The sequence below is a fragment of the Dasypus novemcinctus genome, chromosome 15 (assembly GCF_030445035.2).
Source record: "Dasypus novemcinctus isolate mDasNov1 chromosome 15, mDasNov1.1.hap2, whole genome shotgun sequence".
In the NCBI taxonomy this organism is placed as follows: domain Eukaryota; kingdom Metazoa; phylum Chordata; class Mammalia; order Cingulata; family Dasypodidae; genus Dasypus; species Dasypus novemcinctus.
In genome coordinates, this window is record NC_080687.1 from 14,986,325 (window position 1) to 15,000,649 (window position 14,325).

The 14,325-nt window shown below is 38.4% G+C and overlaps 1 protein-coding gene across 2 annotated transcripts in view; it reads right to left on the bottom strand.

Moving 5' to 3' along the window:
* Positions 1–391: 391 nt before the first annotated feature.
* The window catches only part of SGCG (sarcoglycan gamma), a 157,595-nt gene continuing 143,661 nt past the window's right edge, over positions 392–14,325 (bottom strand). For both annotated transcript variants that reach the window (XM_058277057.2, XM_058277058.2), the window contains exons 7-8: positions 4,086–4,209; positions 392–1,209 (exon numbers count right to left, since the gene is read on the bottom strand). In XM_058277057.2, coding sequence (XP_058133040.1) covers positions 1,036–1,209; positions 4,086–4,209 — 298 coding nt within the window. In that variant the 3' untranslated portion in view covers positions 392–1,035. The remainder of the gene's footprint in view (positions 1,210–4,085; positions 4,210–14,325) is intronic.

Genomic DNA, 14,325 nt, shown 5'->3' on the forward strand with positions numbered 1-14,325 from the left:
AAACCATTTTGGAAAACAGAGTCTGGTTCCATGAAGTTAAATCTAAATCTTTTAACTACTGTGTAGAGGTAAATATACAGGCTGGGCAGTTCAGGGTCCCACCCCTTAATAGACTATCCATCCTGGGGGCTGACAAAACCTTTTCATTTATCAAACGAGGATTATCAATCTGTACATTTATCACATTGTTATTTTGGATAGAATAGGACAACATCAAAGTTTTGCAAAGTGAAAAGGGCTGATCAATTTAGGCTCACCATTTGATTTAATTTCAGTAGATGTATGTTACTTTATAAGTGATTTGTTCTATCTAAGCCCCTGAGAAAAATAATAACCTACCTTGCAGCAGTGTTGCGAGGATTAAGGAAAGCAAGACACTCAAACTGTGAAGTCCTGTCGAAAATGTAGGTTGACTTTATTGCTCATTGACTGCATATAAAGAAAGCACGATAGCATTATTTATGCCTTGATGACCATTTAAAATCAGATCAACCTCAAAGTACCTTCAAAATTTGAAGATTTTCTCATAAAACCTGACGTGCATGGAACTCAGGAGAGAACTTACAGATTGAGTGATTTAAGGGGACTGCCAAGAACTCTGGGAACATTGTAGTGTTTGCCAAAGCTATTTTTATGGGGAGTTAGATATTCACAGTTGGCCATCATAAATCAAATTTCACATAGCAGTTCATCATTTTATGGTAAACTGAGGTACATGTACAAGGGATGGAGAGGGAGGTGAGGAAGATAAAAAGTCCCAGTTTATTCAATATTTCTGATGAAAACTCAGAATAAAAATCTTTTGAAATTTCTTCAGCTTGTTTGTCTAGCATCCACTTGCCATTCTGAGATCACGTAATCTTGTCTGAACTTTTTCATTGGTACATTTTTCATTCTGTGTTCCTTTTAAGAATGTATCTTTCCACTTTCCAGCTACAGTCCCAGTTAAAGAATGTAAAATAGCGAAGTTTTTGAAGTCAAATACATATAGCCCAGTGAAAGTAGGTTGGGTACTTTGTGGACGATGTGGATGGTTTAGAGACAGACTTGACTGCTTTCCTGGCACGTGGTACCTACACCAGCCACAGACAGGTAAAGTTTCCCATCTGGGCAGACACAAATCTCATAGAGTCTCTGATTGCTGCTGGAGGGACCCCCAGTCCCCTGCACCAACTTAGGTAAACACACAGTTTCAGCATCAAGCACAAGCTGCAAGGGAGAAAAACAAGAGGAATGAACATGATCAATGTAAAATTCATCCTTTAAATGTTCCACACAATTTCATTTTCTCCCCTCACAAAAATGAAATAGGCCTTTAAGTCATATTGTCATTATCTGATATTTTAGCCTAATTCTGTTTTCAGGCAGATGCTTAACAATTCCTTCTCCAAATTGGAGGAAAGGCAATTTTCCTTTCCCTCTTTGTTACCAGCTAGGATAATGGGCCAACAACCACAATTTTGTTCTTACAGTGTTGATAAGCTCAATTACTTTGTAGGTTTGCTATGCTCCACTCCTAAAAATGCCTCTCAGACTTGTTTGACAAAAATCGATAGCATTCTTTTGCTGATTTGCATTCATGTTGTGATCCATTTGGACTTTATGCTGAAACATCTTTTCATCCTCATTAGAATAAAGTACAAGGCTCAGAAATACATTCATTTTACTAATTTTTAACTGAGTGTTGGGATTTATCTGGATTTGTGATTTTATTTTCCCATGAGGAGAAATTACATCCATCCTTTCAGGTATCAACAATTTTTCTGACTTTTTACTGTTATTTGAAACTACTGCCTTCGATTGGATGCTGAAAAGCAGAAAACCTTAGATTAGAGCTAATTAAAACAAAATGAAAAGGGTTTGATTTAAGGGGCATATAATTTAGTTAAGCTAAATTATACAAGTGAAACAAATGGCCATTGAGATTAAGGCTTGGAAATCTTATTGATAAACTACAAAAATTAGAATTGATATGCTGAGCAACCACCCCATTATCCATGTGAGGGTACTAGTTTGTAGGATGAAATGAAATTTGCTGTGAACAAGCAGAATTTTCCTCCTTGCCAGCAAAGTTAGACACCGTCTTCATTTCACATGAATCTCATCCGTGAATTCCAAACTTTTACCCAGCTGAGAGTTGTAGCCTGTACTGCCTCTTGGGATCCTGACCCGTGCCCTGTGAAATACTGTGTGGGGGTGAGGGGGCGGTAGAATAGCATCAGTACCTACAGGCAAGTTTCACCCTAGGTGGTCTGGCCCAGTGTCAGCCTAACATAAATGGGTATTCTTTTTGGAAAGCAGACTCTTTTTAGGTTATCCTCCAGTGTTTTGGGTTCTTTGGGTATGTGGTTCTCCCTAACATGCCTTTTGTTTTTTGTGAACCCCTGGCACATATTCTCATCCTTTCTTATGGCTAATTCTTCCTTCTCTTCCAAACTCTCACTGGTAATCCACACACTGCTTCTTTGCCCAATTTCTTTTGCCTTTGTGGGACAACACGTGGTGAGTGACTCAACACCATTTCATTTTGAATTAGCTCCTAGAATCGACTTAATGATGGGTTCAGCCTATGAGCAACTTGTAAAAAATGAGACCGAATTCATGTATATGAGAGTGTTCTTTCCTCATAGTGTACCAAGAACTGAAAAAATAAAATAAAATTACTTTACTTTTTCAAGGTAACACATTTTAAGTATTTAGCGACATTATGATTTTGCAATGGATTCCAAAATTCTTGATTTCCTTTTCTGCATTTATGCGCACCTAGCAGAACGTCCTAATAGGTTGTCCGCTTTCTCAGCACAGTCCTCTCCACACCCTCTTGCTGCCCAGCCCTCAGTGGGTGCGGCCAACCTGCCTCACAGCGTGCTGGAGGACCGACCACACCATGAGCTCCCTTGGCCACACAGTCCTGACAGTAAATTAGTACAAGCATATGATGCTGCCAAATGTTACCACCCACCTTAGCACACAGTTAAGTAAATAGTATTTTCTCTTGACAAATGAGGAAATGGGTCCAGGAGGTCAACCCTGCTGAATTCATAGGAGCACTTAGTGGGTGGGTCCCCTGCCCACTGAACCGAATCTTATGTGTGAGGTCTCAGCGTTTCTACCTGGGGCTGTGTCTGGGAGGGGTGGGGGAAGGAGCCACGGGAAGACGTCACCGCTCTCATTGCACAAAGGGCTTTCACACACATCTATCCCAGCAAGCTTCACCAGCCAAGGGCAGCATAAACAAGTATTATCTGTGTGACGCAGTGCAAACTGCTATCAGGATGAGGTATTTTTAAAAAAATCATTGGTAATACCGTATTTTGAGCACAACTTCTTTGAAATAGCTAGGGGTAGGCTAAAAGAGGAGATCAGTTGTTTGTACAAATCTATATAATATGGTATCGTATGATTGGAATCCTGCTTATAAACCCAACTCTTGGTCTTCCAGAGCTTTTAAGGTCTATCATGTGTGATTTCTGGCTGACTAAAAATAAGCTTTTTCCATTTTTAATAAAGAGGGTTCCAACAATCACTACTGAGTAGCATACCTCAATATGACTTGGGATTGAATCAGTCATATTTTCTTTCTAGACTTGAAGATCCAGATTTTATCCATACTGTAGTTGACTCGTAAAGTTCTTTTTTTTTTTTTTTTTTTAATTCAGTTTTCATTTACACTTAATTTGGTGTGAGCAGGGTACAAGTGCTCTGGGCAAAAACAGACAGGGGTTGTGCTTTATGGGTAACTCCTGTTGACAGCAATACTGGATAGAAGCTGGATAACCAGTGAATGGCAAAACCGATGCTCTCTGTAAGAGCTCAAAGTCGGTAGGGCTTTTTCCAAAGTTTAAAAATAAGTGACTTGATAGTACAGATACCAGTTAAATAAAAAATATCAAGGTCTAAATATCCTTTGTTGGTCTCTCTTTCAAAGTTAAACTGTGTTTTGCTTTCCTTTAATGTTTTCTAATCTATGCCTTTCATAACTTTTCTTTCCAAAGTAGCATAAATTTCATATCCTGATGTCTAATGGACATGACACTGCCGAGCGTCTTTGGGACATGCAGCAGAGCCTGATCTCCTGAGCTTACCATTCCATCACTGCTATGAAATTTGATATCCATTTGAGAAAGGGCCTCAATTTTCCCGGCAGCGGCTTTAATATGAACACCCCTGGGAGCATCCATGCTTAGACTCCGCGTAGGCGCTTCTAACCTAAAAGGAGGGAAGAGAATCCAAGAAAAATAGTATTAGAAAGCACCACCACCAAAAACCCACCCAGCAATCCCTCACAGAACAGCTAAGCACAGGTAGTATAATTAATGACATGCATAGAAACTTCATGTCATTCTTGAATGCTAACACATACATTATTCATTGATAAATCCAGAAATAATGCATAGTAAAGAAATAAACTTCCCATCAAAGAAAGCCTGTCACATTAATACCTTCTTACAAAAAAATTAGGCAGTCTTATCTTTTCATTGTCTCAGTCCTCTTGCACACCAAGCCAGAAAAAAATACCACTTAGGAATACCTTTGTAAAACTATTTTTTAGTTTTAAAACACAAACGCATTTGGGAAAGAGACAGACTTAAGAACAATACGTACATTTGCTCTGTGTTCCTGACGTAAAATATATCTTTGGTCCTAAGTTTTATTTGCCTTTTTTTTTTTTTTTTAATGAAAGATTCCAAGGTAGATGCGGAGATGGAATCAAGGTACTGGATGGAGATGAGCTCCAGCTGGCTTTGTCTTGGTAAAATTTATTAAAAACCCTCTGTTGTGAGGTCAAATATGTGGACCTGGAAAATTCTTTGGCTTCTGCCTGGAAAAGCCTGAATTTCCAGTAGATGGCACAATATGACTACCTAGAGGATTTTTCAGCTGCCCCAAGCCACCGAAACGTTTGAAGAACTGATTGGGTAGAAATGTCACAAGATCAATGAGAAGGAGAAGAGCCTAGAAAATTATATGTAGCTCAGTGATCCTCCCCAAGCGGGAGAGGAGGGAGACTCAGGGTGGCGGGGAGGGGCGAGAGTGGAGAAAGAGAAATGGCTTAAGAAGAGAGAATTGCCCTGACAGTGACTTTGCATTTGTATTGACTGAATATTTATTTGTAGCCTTTCAAAAATGAGGTGGATTGCTACTTTAATTGGGAAGGTGTTGTGTGTCTTTTTTCGCTACCATTTCTGTTACGAAGTTTCATTTCCTTATGTGCATCTAAATCACAGTAAGTAAAATTTGACCTGCTACCAATTTTTGAAATCTTGCTTTAAATATAAGAACCTTCTTAAAACATTATGGAGTTGATTGGTCAAATTCTGTTGGCTTTAGTTTAAGAGGAAATGCTTCGCTCTGTCTGGATGTGCTTGGTCTGGTGACTGCAAGACTGTTTTGCCATTTTGACTTCTGCTAATTGTCTACATTTCTCCTGTCTGGAATAAGGGGAGGGAAGGGAAAGAAAGTGGAGAGAAAGGAATGGGGAGGAGGGAAAGACCCTTTCCTAAGGACCTCAGTGAAAATGTTTCTTTCCAAGATCAGATATTAAACAACAACATTATGACAAAAAGGCCTGAACATGACCAAACTGCAATTTTCTACACTGTTACAATGTGATGTCTTTAGAGGAGCTCACGTCTCACCCTTTGCGTCATTTTAAGCAAGAAATAAATTTGAAAGCTGGATACACAGCAGTGACATCTGCAAAGTTCTGCATGGCAACTGCTGGCTGCAAGCTCCCAGACAAATTTTCAAAGCCCATGAAAAAATCGATCAACATAAGGAACTAGAAACAATAGAGCAGCTGAGAAGGGACTAAACATAATTATGTTTAGCATATTCAAAGACATAAATTACTACCCATAGAATAAGACTAGAATATGGAAGGATTGTAAACCAGGTAAGTGAAATTCTAGGGAAAACAAAGTACTTTGGTGGATTAAATGGGAGACATGACATATAGGAAGAGAATGCAGGAACTCTGAATATTGATCTGGTAATTCAATGAGAAAACAAGAAATGTAAACTCTGAAATATGAAGGATCGAAAATAAGGTTCCAAAGTGAGTCACCAGGGAAGAACAGAAGTAGGGACTTTAATAAAGTTTCTTTTAAGCTCTTTTGGTGCCATGAGCCATTTGGTGAAGCCTATATATTTCATGTTTTTAATGATGAAGGATAAAACCCATTGGATCACAAAGGAAACTAATGACTTTCAGACACAGGTATATAAAAATGTTTTTAAAGTGTGATATAGTAATTTATGAGCTTATTTAGTATTGCATTAAATAAGACCTGGTAGTGGTCTTAATACGTGAAAATACCTAAGGTTCTATTGGTGAAAAGGTCAGAGGAACTAAGGAACTGTTAATACTATTGCAGTTTGTTTCCTGTCATTCATAATTGAAGGAAATGCTAAATGTCAGCTAGAGTTCAGTGGAAATAAAGATTTTTTTCCCATCCCAAATCATAAGTCCACTCAATTTTATTCCTGAGCCCCCAGGGGTCTGCAGACCAGAAGGTAAGAATTCCTGTAGTCTGGAGAATGAGGAAGAGACTACATATAAAGAGGTGATGGCTAATGATTTTCCAGGATTGAAAAATAACATGAGCTCCTCTAATTGGAAAGGTACATCAATACTCAAGTATTAATTAAAACATATTCTCACCCAAACCCTTTGTGGTTAAATTGCAGAATATTAAGATTAAAGAGAAAATCTTAAATGTATTCAGAACATTAAGACAGATTACCTACAGAGAACCCAAAATACACTAAAGAATAATATCTTTAAAAGATGATGGAAAGTTAATAGCGGCCTAGAATACTAGCACTCATCTATAAGGGAAAGTAGATACTTCCAGACACAGATGGAAAAAATTTACTACCTACATGCTCTTTCAGAAAGAAGTACTTACAGAAATTAAACCCAGAAGGATGGAGTTAGAAGCAGTGGCAGATTTTAAAAAACATGCTTGTAAAACTAAATAGAGAGGAGAAATTCCTTAAATACGTTTAACTGAAAGTTAAAAAAAATCCAACCTCCCAAAAAACACTGGCTCCTTGACCTTGCAGGTGACTTTATATCAAACCTTCAATTGCTCTTAATCATGTTTCAAAGATCAGAAAAACAACAGATCAACACAGATTAAAATGGAATTTTTCTACCCTGATAATGGGTATTTACCAAAAACTCAGCAGACATCATGCTTAATTTGGAAACTTTAGAAGCATTTCTCAAAATCACATATAGATTCCCATAGTTATACTTCCTGCTCAGCACTTGCTGAAGATCCTAGCAAAAGTAATAAAACAAGGAGGTAAAAAGTGGAATAATTGAAAAGACTTTGGGGGAGGGATAATATTATCATCTTCCTGGAAAATCCAATAGATTCTGGAGTCAAAATGATAGACCTAATAAAAGGGTTCAGCAAAGTTGTTGACTTAAAAACTATTAAGCAAAAATCAGTGATGATCACTTTGAAAATAGAAAAAAAAATCCATTCTCAATAGGAACAAAAATTGTGACTAACCTAGTAATGAATTCTAATAATCATGACCGTAATTATATGTAGAGTATCACAAAATTTCATTGAAGAGAATAAAAGAAGAACTATTTGAAAACGGTTATACCATATATATGGATGGAAGAATTCATTATTATTCATATAGATATGAATTCTCCCCTAAATTCCTTGCAATTCCAAAAAAATATCCAACAGAATTTTTCATGAATCCTGATGAACTGCTTTTAAAAATTACATGGAAAAATAAAAGTCTAAAAATAGCCACGAAAATTCTGAAGAAGACACGGTATAGAAACTTGGCCTAAGATGGCTCTGGAGTTCAGTGCCTTGTCAGTGGGTCCTGTTTTGGAATTTGTGTTCCTGAGTGTGATGGAGTTGGACTCAGATATGACCTTTCTACACATGCCTCTTCTGTCACTTTTACTGAACCTGTGGTTGGCGTATATCCATGAGACTTGAATGTCTGGACTGGCCATGTGCCAGCTGGGCCCTCAACCTCAGCAGAGATGCAACTCCTACCCTCTGGTTTGTTGGACTTATCCAGGTCACCTAGCAGGGAGATGAAGATGGCCAACCACCACACCAGGGAACCAAGAGTGCCTACAACTGCAAGCAGGAGAATTGCATCCATCATCCATGTGGAATCTAAACCCCCTCTCAATATAGAGGTGGAGTGGACATAACCATCCCAGGGTCCACAGGATGGAGGAATAAGAGTATGGATTAGAGTGGACTTACTGTCGCAGTCCCTAGGGGAGCAGTGGCAGTTCCCTGGGTGCAACAGCAAGGAACAAGAAGGAATGAGGGTCCAACAGTGAGCCCCTGATATACTAATGACTATGCTTGTGAGCCTGTGCACATGAAATAAGAACAAGGCCTAGAGCAGCACTGTGCCTAAGAGTTCCCTCCTGAGAGCCTCCGTGTTACTCAAATGTGGCCAGTCTCAAAGCCAAACTCAGCATGTAAATGCACTGCCTTCCCCCCAGCATGGTACATGACTCCTGGGGATGAGCCTCCCTGGCACCGAGGAATCACTACCAAGTACCAGCTGATGACATAACTAGAAAATGACCTTGAATAAAAGGGTCAACTCGGACTAGCAGAATATCCCTGTCTACATATAATAACAGGAGTTAAAAATGCTTTTTGACCTAAATCAAGGGGGAAATGGAAAGGACAAATGAGTTTATATGGCTATGAGTCTCTAAAAAAGAGTCTGGAGGTTATCAGAGGGGTTGCCCTTATGCACACCTGAGCAGAGTCTCAGAGACAGATAAAGTAAATACAACCCCAGGTATTGGTTCTTCTGAGGGCAAAAGAGACTGACAGGTTTTATGGTCATGGCAGATGGAGTTCACTGCCATGTAAGTTGGCCCTTCTTTGGAGTTTGGTGCTTCTGCGTGATGGAGCTGGACTCAGATGTGATCTCTTTTTACAAGCCTTTCCTGTTACTTTACCAGAATTGTAGTTGGTGCTGGGGTTTAAGATATATCTAGGGTGGGGTTCACTGCCATGTCAAATGGCCCTTCTTTGGAGCTGGTGTTTCTGCGTGATGGAAATGGACTCAGAGGGGACCTCTTTTCACAAGACTTGCATGCTACTTTACTGGAATTGTAGTTGGTGCTGAGGTTTAAGATATATTTAGGGGATTTGAATCTCTGGACTGACAATATGATACCCAGGCCCAGAGCCTCAACAGACTTCAGCTCCTACACTCTGATTTATTGGACTTACCCCACTCAGCTAACATGGAGTTGAAGAAGGTCAGCCACCACACCATGGAGCCTAGAGTGTCTGCAACTGAAAGTAGGAGGAGTGCATCCAGTATCCATGTGGAATCTAAGCCCCCACTTGACATAGATGTGCAATGGACACACTCAATCCAATGTCCACAGAGAAAATGTGGCATTGGTGTGGGAAGGGTGGCCATGGTGGCTGCTGGGTGCGGGAAATGGGAGGAAGAGATGAGATAGGGAGGCGTTTTCGGGATGTGGAGCTGTCCTGGGTGGTACTTCACGGTCAATTATGGGACATTGTAGATCCCCCCAGGTCCCACTGGATGGAACGTGGGAGAGTGTGGGCTATGATGTGGACCATTGACTATGGGGTGCAGTGATGCTCAGAGATGTACTTACCAGGTGCAATGGATGTGTCATGATGATGGGAGAGAGTGTTGCTGTGGGGGGGTGGGGGGTGGGGATGGTGGGGTTGAATGGGACCTCACATTTTTTTAATGTAATATTAAAAAAATAAAAAAAAAAGATATATCTAGGGGATCTGAATCTCTGGACTGACAATATGATAGCCAGGCCCTGAGCCTCAACAGACTTCAGCTCCTACACTCTGATTTATTGGACTTACCCCACTCAGCTAACATGAAGTTGAAGAATGTCAACCACCACACCATGGAGCCAAGAGTGCCTACAACTGAAAGCAGGAGGATTGCATCCAGCATTCATGTGGAATCTAAGCCCCCTCTTGACATAAATGTGGAATGGACACAACCAATCCAAGGTCCACAGGATGGAGGAATACAGTAAGGATTAGAGTGGACTTACTGATATTCTATTCATGAACTATTGTGGTTAGTAATCAAAGAAAATGTGGCATTGGTGTGGAAAAAGTGGCCATGGTGGCTGCTGGGTGCGGGTAATGGGAGGAAGAGATAAGATGTGGAGGCATTTTTGGGACTTGGAGTTGTCCTGGGTGGTGCTGCAGGGACAATTACCAGACACTGTAGATCCTCCCATGGCCCACTGGATGGAACGTGGGAGAGTGTGGGCTATGATGTGGACCATTGACCATGAGGTGCAGCAATGCCCAGAGATGTATTCACCAAATGCAATGGATGTGTCATGATGATGGAAGAGAGTGTTGCTGTGGGGGGAGTGGTGGGGTGTGGGGTGTGGGGGGTGAATGGGGACCTCATATTTTTTTAGTGTAATATTTTAAAAAATGAATTAAAAAATTAAAAAAAAAAAGTGGACTTACTGGTGTTCTGCTGGGGAACTATTGTGATTAGTAAGGGAAGAAATTGTAGCAATGATGTGGAGAAAGTGGCCATGGTAGTTGCTGAGGGCAGGCAGGGATGTGATGTAGGGGCATTTTTGGGACTTGGAGTTGTCCTAAATGATATTGCAGGAACAGATACTGGACATTATGTATCCTGTCATAACCCACTGAATGTACTGGGGGGAGAGTGTAAACTACAATGGAAACTATTATCCATGCAGTGTAGCAGTGCTCCAAAATGTATTCACCAAATGCAATGAATGTGCCACACTGATGAAAGAGGTTTTCAATGTGGGAGGAGTGTGGGGGAGAGGTGTGTGGGGTATATGGGAACCTCATTTTTGTTTAAAAGATTTATGTTTTTTATTTATTTCTCTCCCCTTCCCCCCTCCTCCCCCCAGTTGTCTGCTCTCTGTGTCCATTTGCTGTGTGTTCCTCTGTGACTACTTCTATTCTTATCAGCAGCACTCGGAATTTGTGTTTCTTTTTGCAGCAGCATCTTGCTGTGTCAGTTCTCCGTGTGTGCAGTGCCATTCCTGGGCAGGCTGCATTTTCTTTTGTGCTGGGCAGCTCTCCTTATGGGGCGCACTCCTTGCGCATGGGGCTCCCTTACGTGGGGGACAGCTCTGCATGGCAGGGCACTCCTTGTGCACATCAGCACTGTGCATGGGCCAGCTCCACATGGGTCAAGGAGACCCAGGGTTTGAACTGAGGACCTCCCATGTGGTTGACGGATGCCCTATCCTTTGGGCCAAGTCCGCTTCCCTCATATTTTTTAATGTAACATTTTTTGTGATCTACGTATCTTCAAAAAAATACAAGAAAAAAAAAAAAAAAGAAAATCGCATACTATTGAGAAAAAAAAAGGTTAGCCTAGTAGGCACCAAGATGTATTACAAACTGATTAGGGAGATAATGGTTTAGGAATAAAATGATAAAACAATGGACTAGAATAGATATCCCATTAAAAAACTTTCATAAATGACAAAGCAGCATTACCAATAAGAGAGGAATAGATTGACATTTAAAAAAAATATTTTTTATTTTTTTAAGATACTTAGTTTACATAAAATGTTACATAAAAAAATATAAGGGATTCCCATATGCCTTACTTCCCCCACCTCCCACCTCTCCCCATATTAACAACTTCTTTTGTCAGTGTGGTACGTTCATTGCAATTGATGAATACATTTTGGAGCATTGCAACTAAGCATGGGTTATAGTTTACATTGTAGTTTACACTCTAGATTTACTTTTGAGATAACTGGCTATCCATAGAGAAAAAAAAAAAAATTAGTTGCCTACTACATACCCCACACGAAAAATAAATTCCAGTTAAAGACTAAATATGAAAAACAAGTGTTTTTGCAACAACTCATTATCTTTGTAATGCCCAAGATTTTTTAACACACTCTCTTCCTGAAATTTTATTTTTACTGAATGTTACAAGGATAAATTAACTTTCATACTAGCCAAATACTTCTCAGATAAAAATCGACTTCTCTAAGTGCACAATTAACAAGAGAAGCACCCTCAGTTTGGCAAACCGCTGCCTATTAAGACCTGAGCTGCTTGCAAGTTTGATGATCGTATTTATGGAGATCTGGAAATGGCTTTTTATTTTTATTTTCTCATTGCTATACCTAATATCTTTTGTACATGAAAGTTTCTACTTTGGTCTATGAATGAACTATGCAAAGCATTTGATAGAAGCAGTCATATGCACACTACAAATGTCTGCCTTTCTAATAATAGTTACATATTCATTAATGATATTCATTAGGTCTTATTATGATTATGAGGCTTAGGGTATTTCATTTGAACTGGGAAAATATGCTTCTAAATGCAGATAAAGATGGATATTTATAGATATTAATATGATTGCCCTTTGTTTCTTCTTACATGTATCATGACTGACTTCAAATATTTACATCAGAATTGGGTCACTTATCATTACAACTTATAAGAAAAACCATACACCTCCATAGAATCTCGCTCTTAAATGATGCATAACATGGCATAGTATTAAATACTGCCCACCTTCAATCCTGACACCAATTCCAGAATAATTCAAATTACTCTTGTATGCTCATTATTTCTGAAAAGTTTCTTTATGCCTTGAAAATATATCTGATTTGTTGAAATTATTGAAAATATGAAATCATCTTCTAAAATCAATAAGACTAATAATCACTAAAGTCCAGCAGGAAGAGGAATAGTATTGCACAAGTAAAAATCTGTGAAAGATTATGCTACACAGGAAAATTAATGCACTTGGTAAGATAGCCATACTTAAAACATTTATGACACGCCTGATATACCACAGGAGTCAGTGCATTAGAAAAATGAGGGCTTCTCTGAGACTTCCATTTCAGTGTCCTTGTTTAGTACTTTGTACTGTATCTGTCAATCTTGAAAACATTTCTACTTGTTAAGAAAAAAAAATAATCTTAATTCTTCTAACTATAAGAAACATAGAACCTATATATTTGCTAAGCCCTTTCTGGAAGAAAGCATACATTTATATTTGGAAATTTCATTTTTTACATGATATATTTCACCTTCTTGATTTAATAGTATTTTATTGTTCAGGAACCAGATAGGTCATGAATGAATTCTTCTTCACGTATGACCACCTTTTTTCTTCACATGGTCAAGTGGTACTTTCTGAAAATAAAACTGTAAGAATTTAATTTACTATACTGTCATTGGATGAAATTTTCAGTTCGTCAAGTTAATAAAATTATTTTCAACTGCCGAATTAAATAAATTTGCTGTTTTTTTCTTTTTGACATTTTGTGACTTTTTCCCACAATGGCTAGAACTAGGGAAAATAAAGCACACCATAAGCTATCAATTGTCAGATGGCATAAATTGTTTTCATTGTTTAAATGAAGCAGACTTTTGATAATAACGTGATTAATGAGAAATAAGTATTTGGAACTAGGGATGTGGTTATATAAACAGTTTTGGGTTAATTAAATGCCTAATTATGCATTATTAGACTGATTTTTATCTGGGAAGTACTTGACCAGTATGAAAGGTAATTTGTCCTTGTGGTATTCTGTGAAAATAAACTTTTAGAAATTTACATTTATTAGAAAACTGATTTAGTATGAATAAGGAAATGAGTTGCTTTAAAAACCATAGAAATGGAAAAAATAAAATTCAGAGGAGAATACTTTGAAGAGCACAAAATAAATACATTTGCAAATCTAGATTAAATGGGTAAAATTTTCAGTGAATGACAATTTACCAGAATTTACTGTCATTAAAGGTAGAATGCTTAATCAGAACAATTTCCTTTAAAAACAAACAAACAAAAAACTATCAATAAACTATTCAAAAGAATTTACCAGGCCCAAATGGTTCACTGGAGAATTCCACCAAAGCTTAAGAGACAAGAGAACCCCAATACTCCACAAACTATTTCAGAACATTCAATAGGCAAAACTTATTAATTTTTAAGCAAAAGTAACATTACCTAATCCTTATAAAGATAGGACACAAAAGTTCCTTATAAAGATAGAACACACACACATAAATTATGATATATAGATACAAATATTCCAGATAAAACAATGGAAAGAATCCAATACCACATTAAGAAAATAATATACCATGTCAAAGTATGACTTACTTCAGGAATGCAAGATTGGTTCAATATTAAAAATTCCATTAATATAACTCATTTTAATAGGTCTAAGGGACATAAATGTGATTATCTCCATAGGTGCATGGCCTTTGGCAAGATTCAGCACACAATTTGAATGCAAAAAAGAAACTGATATTT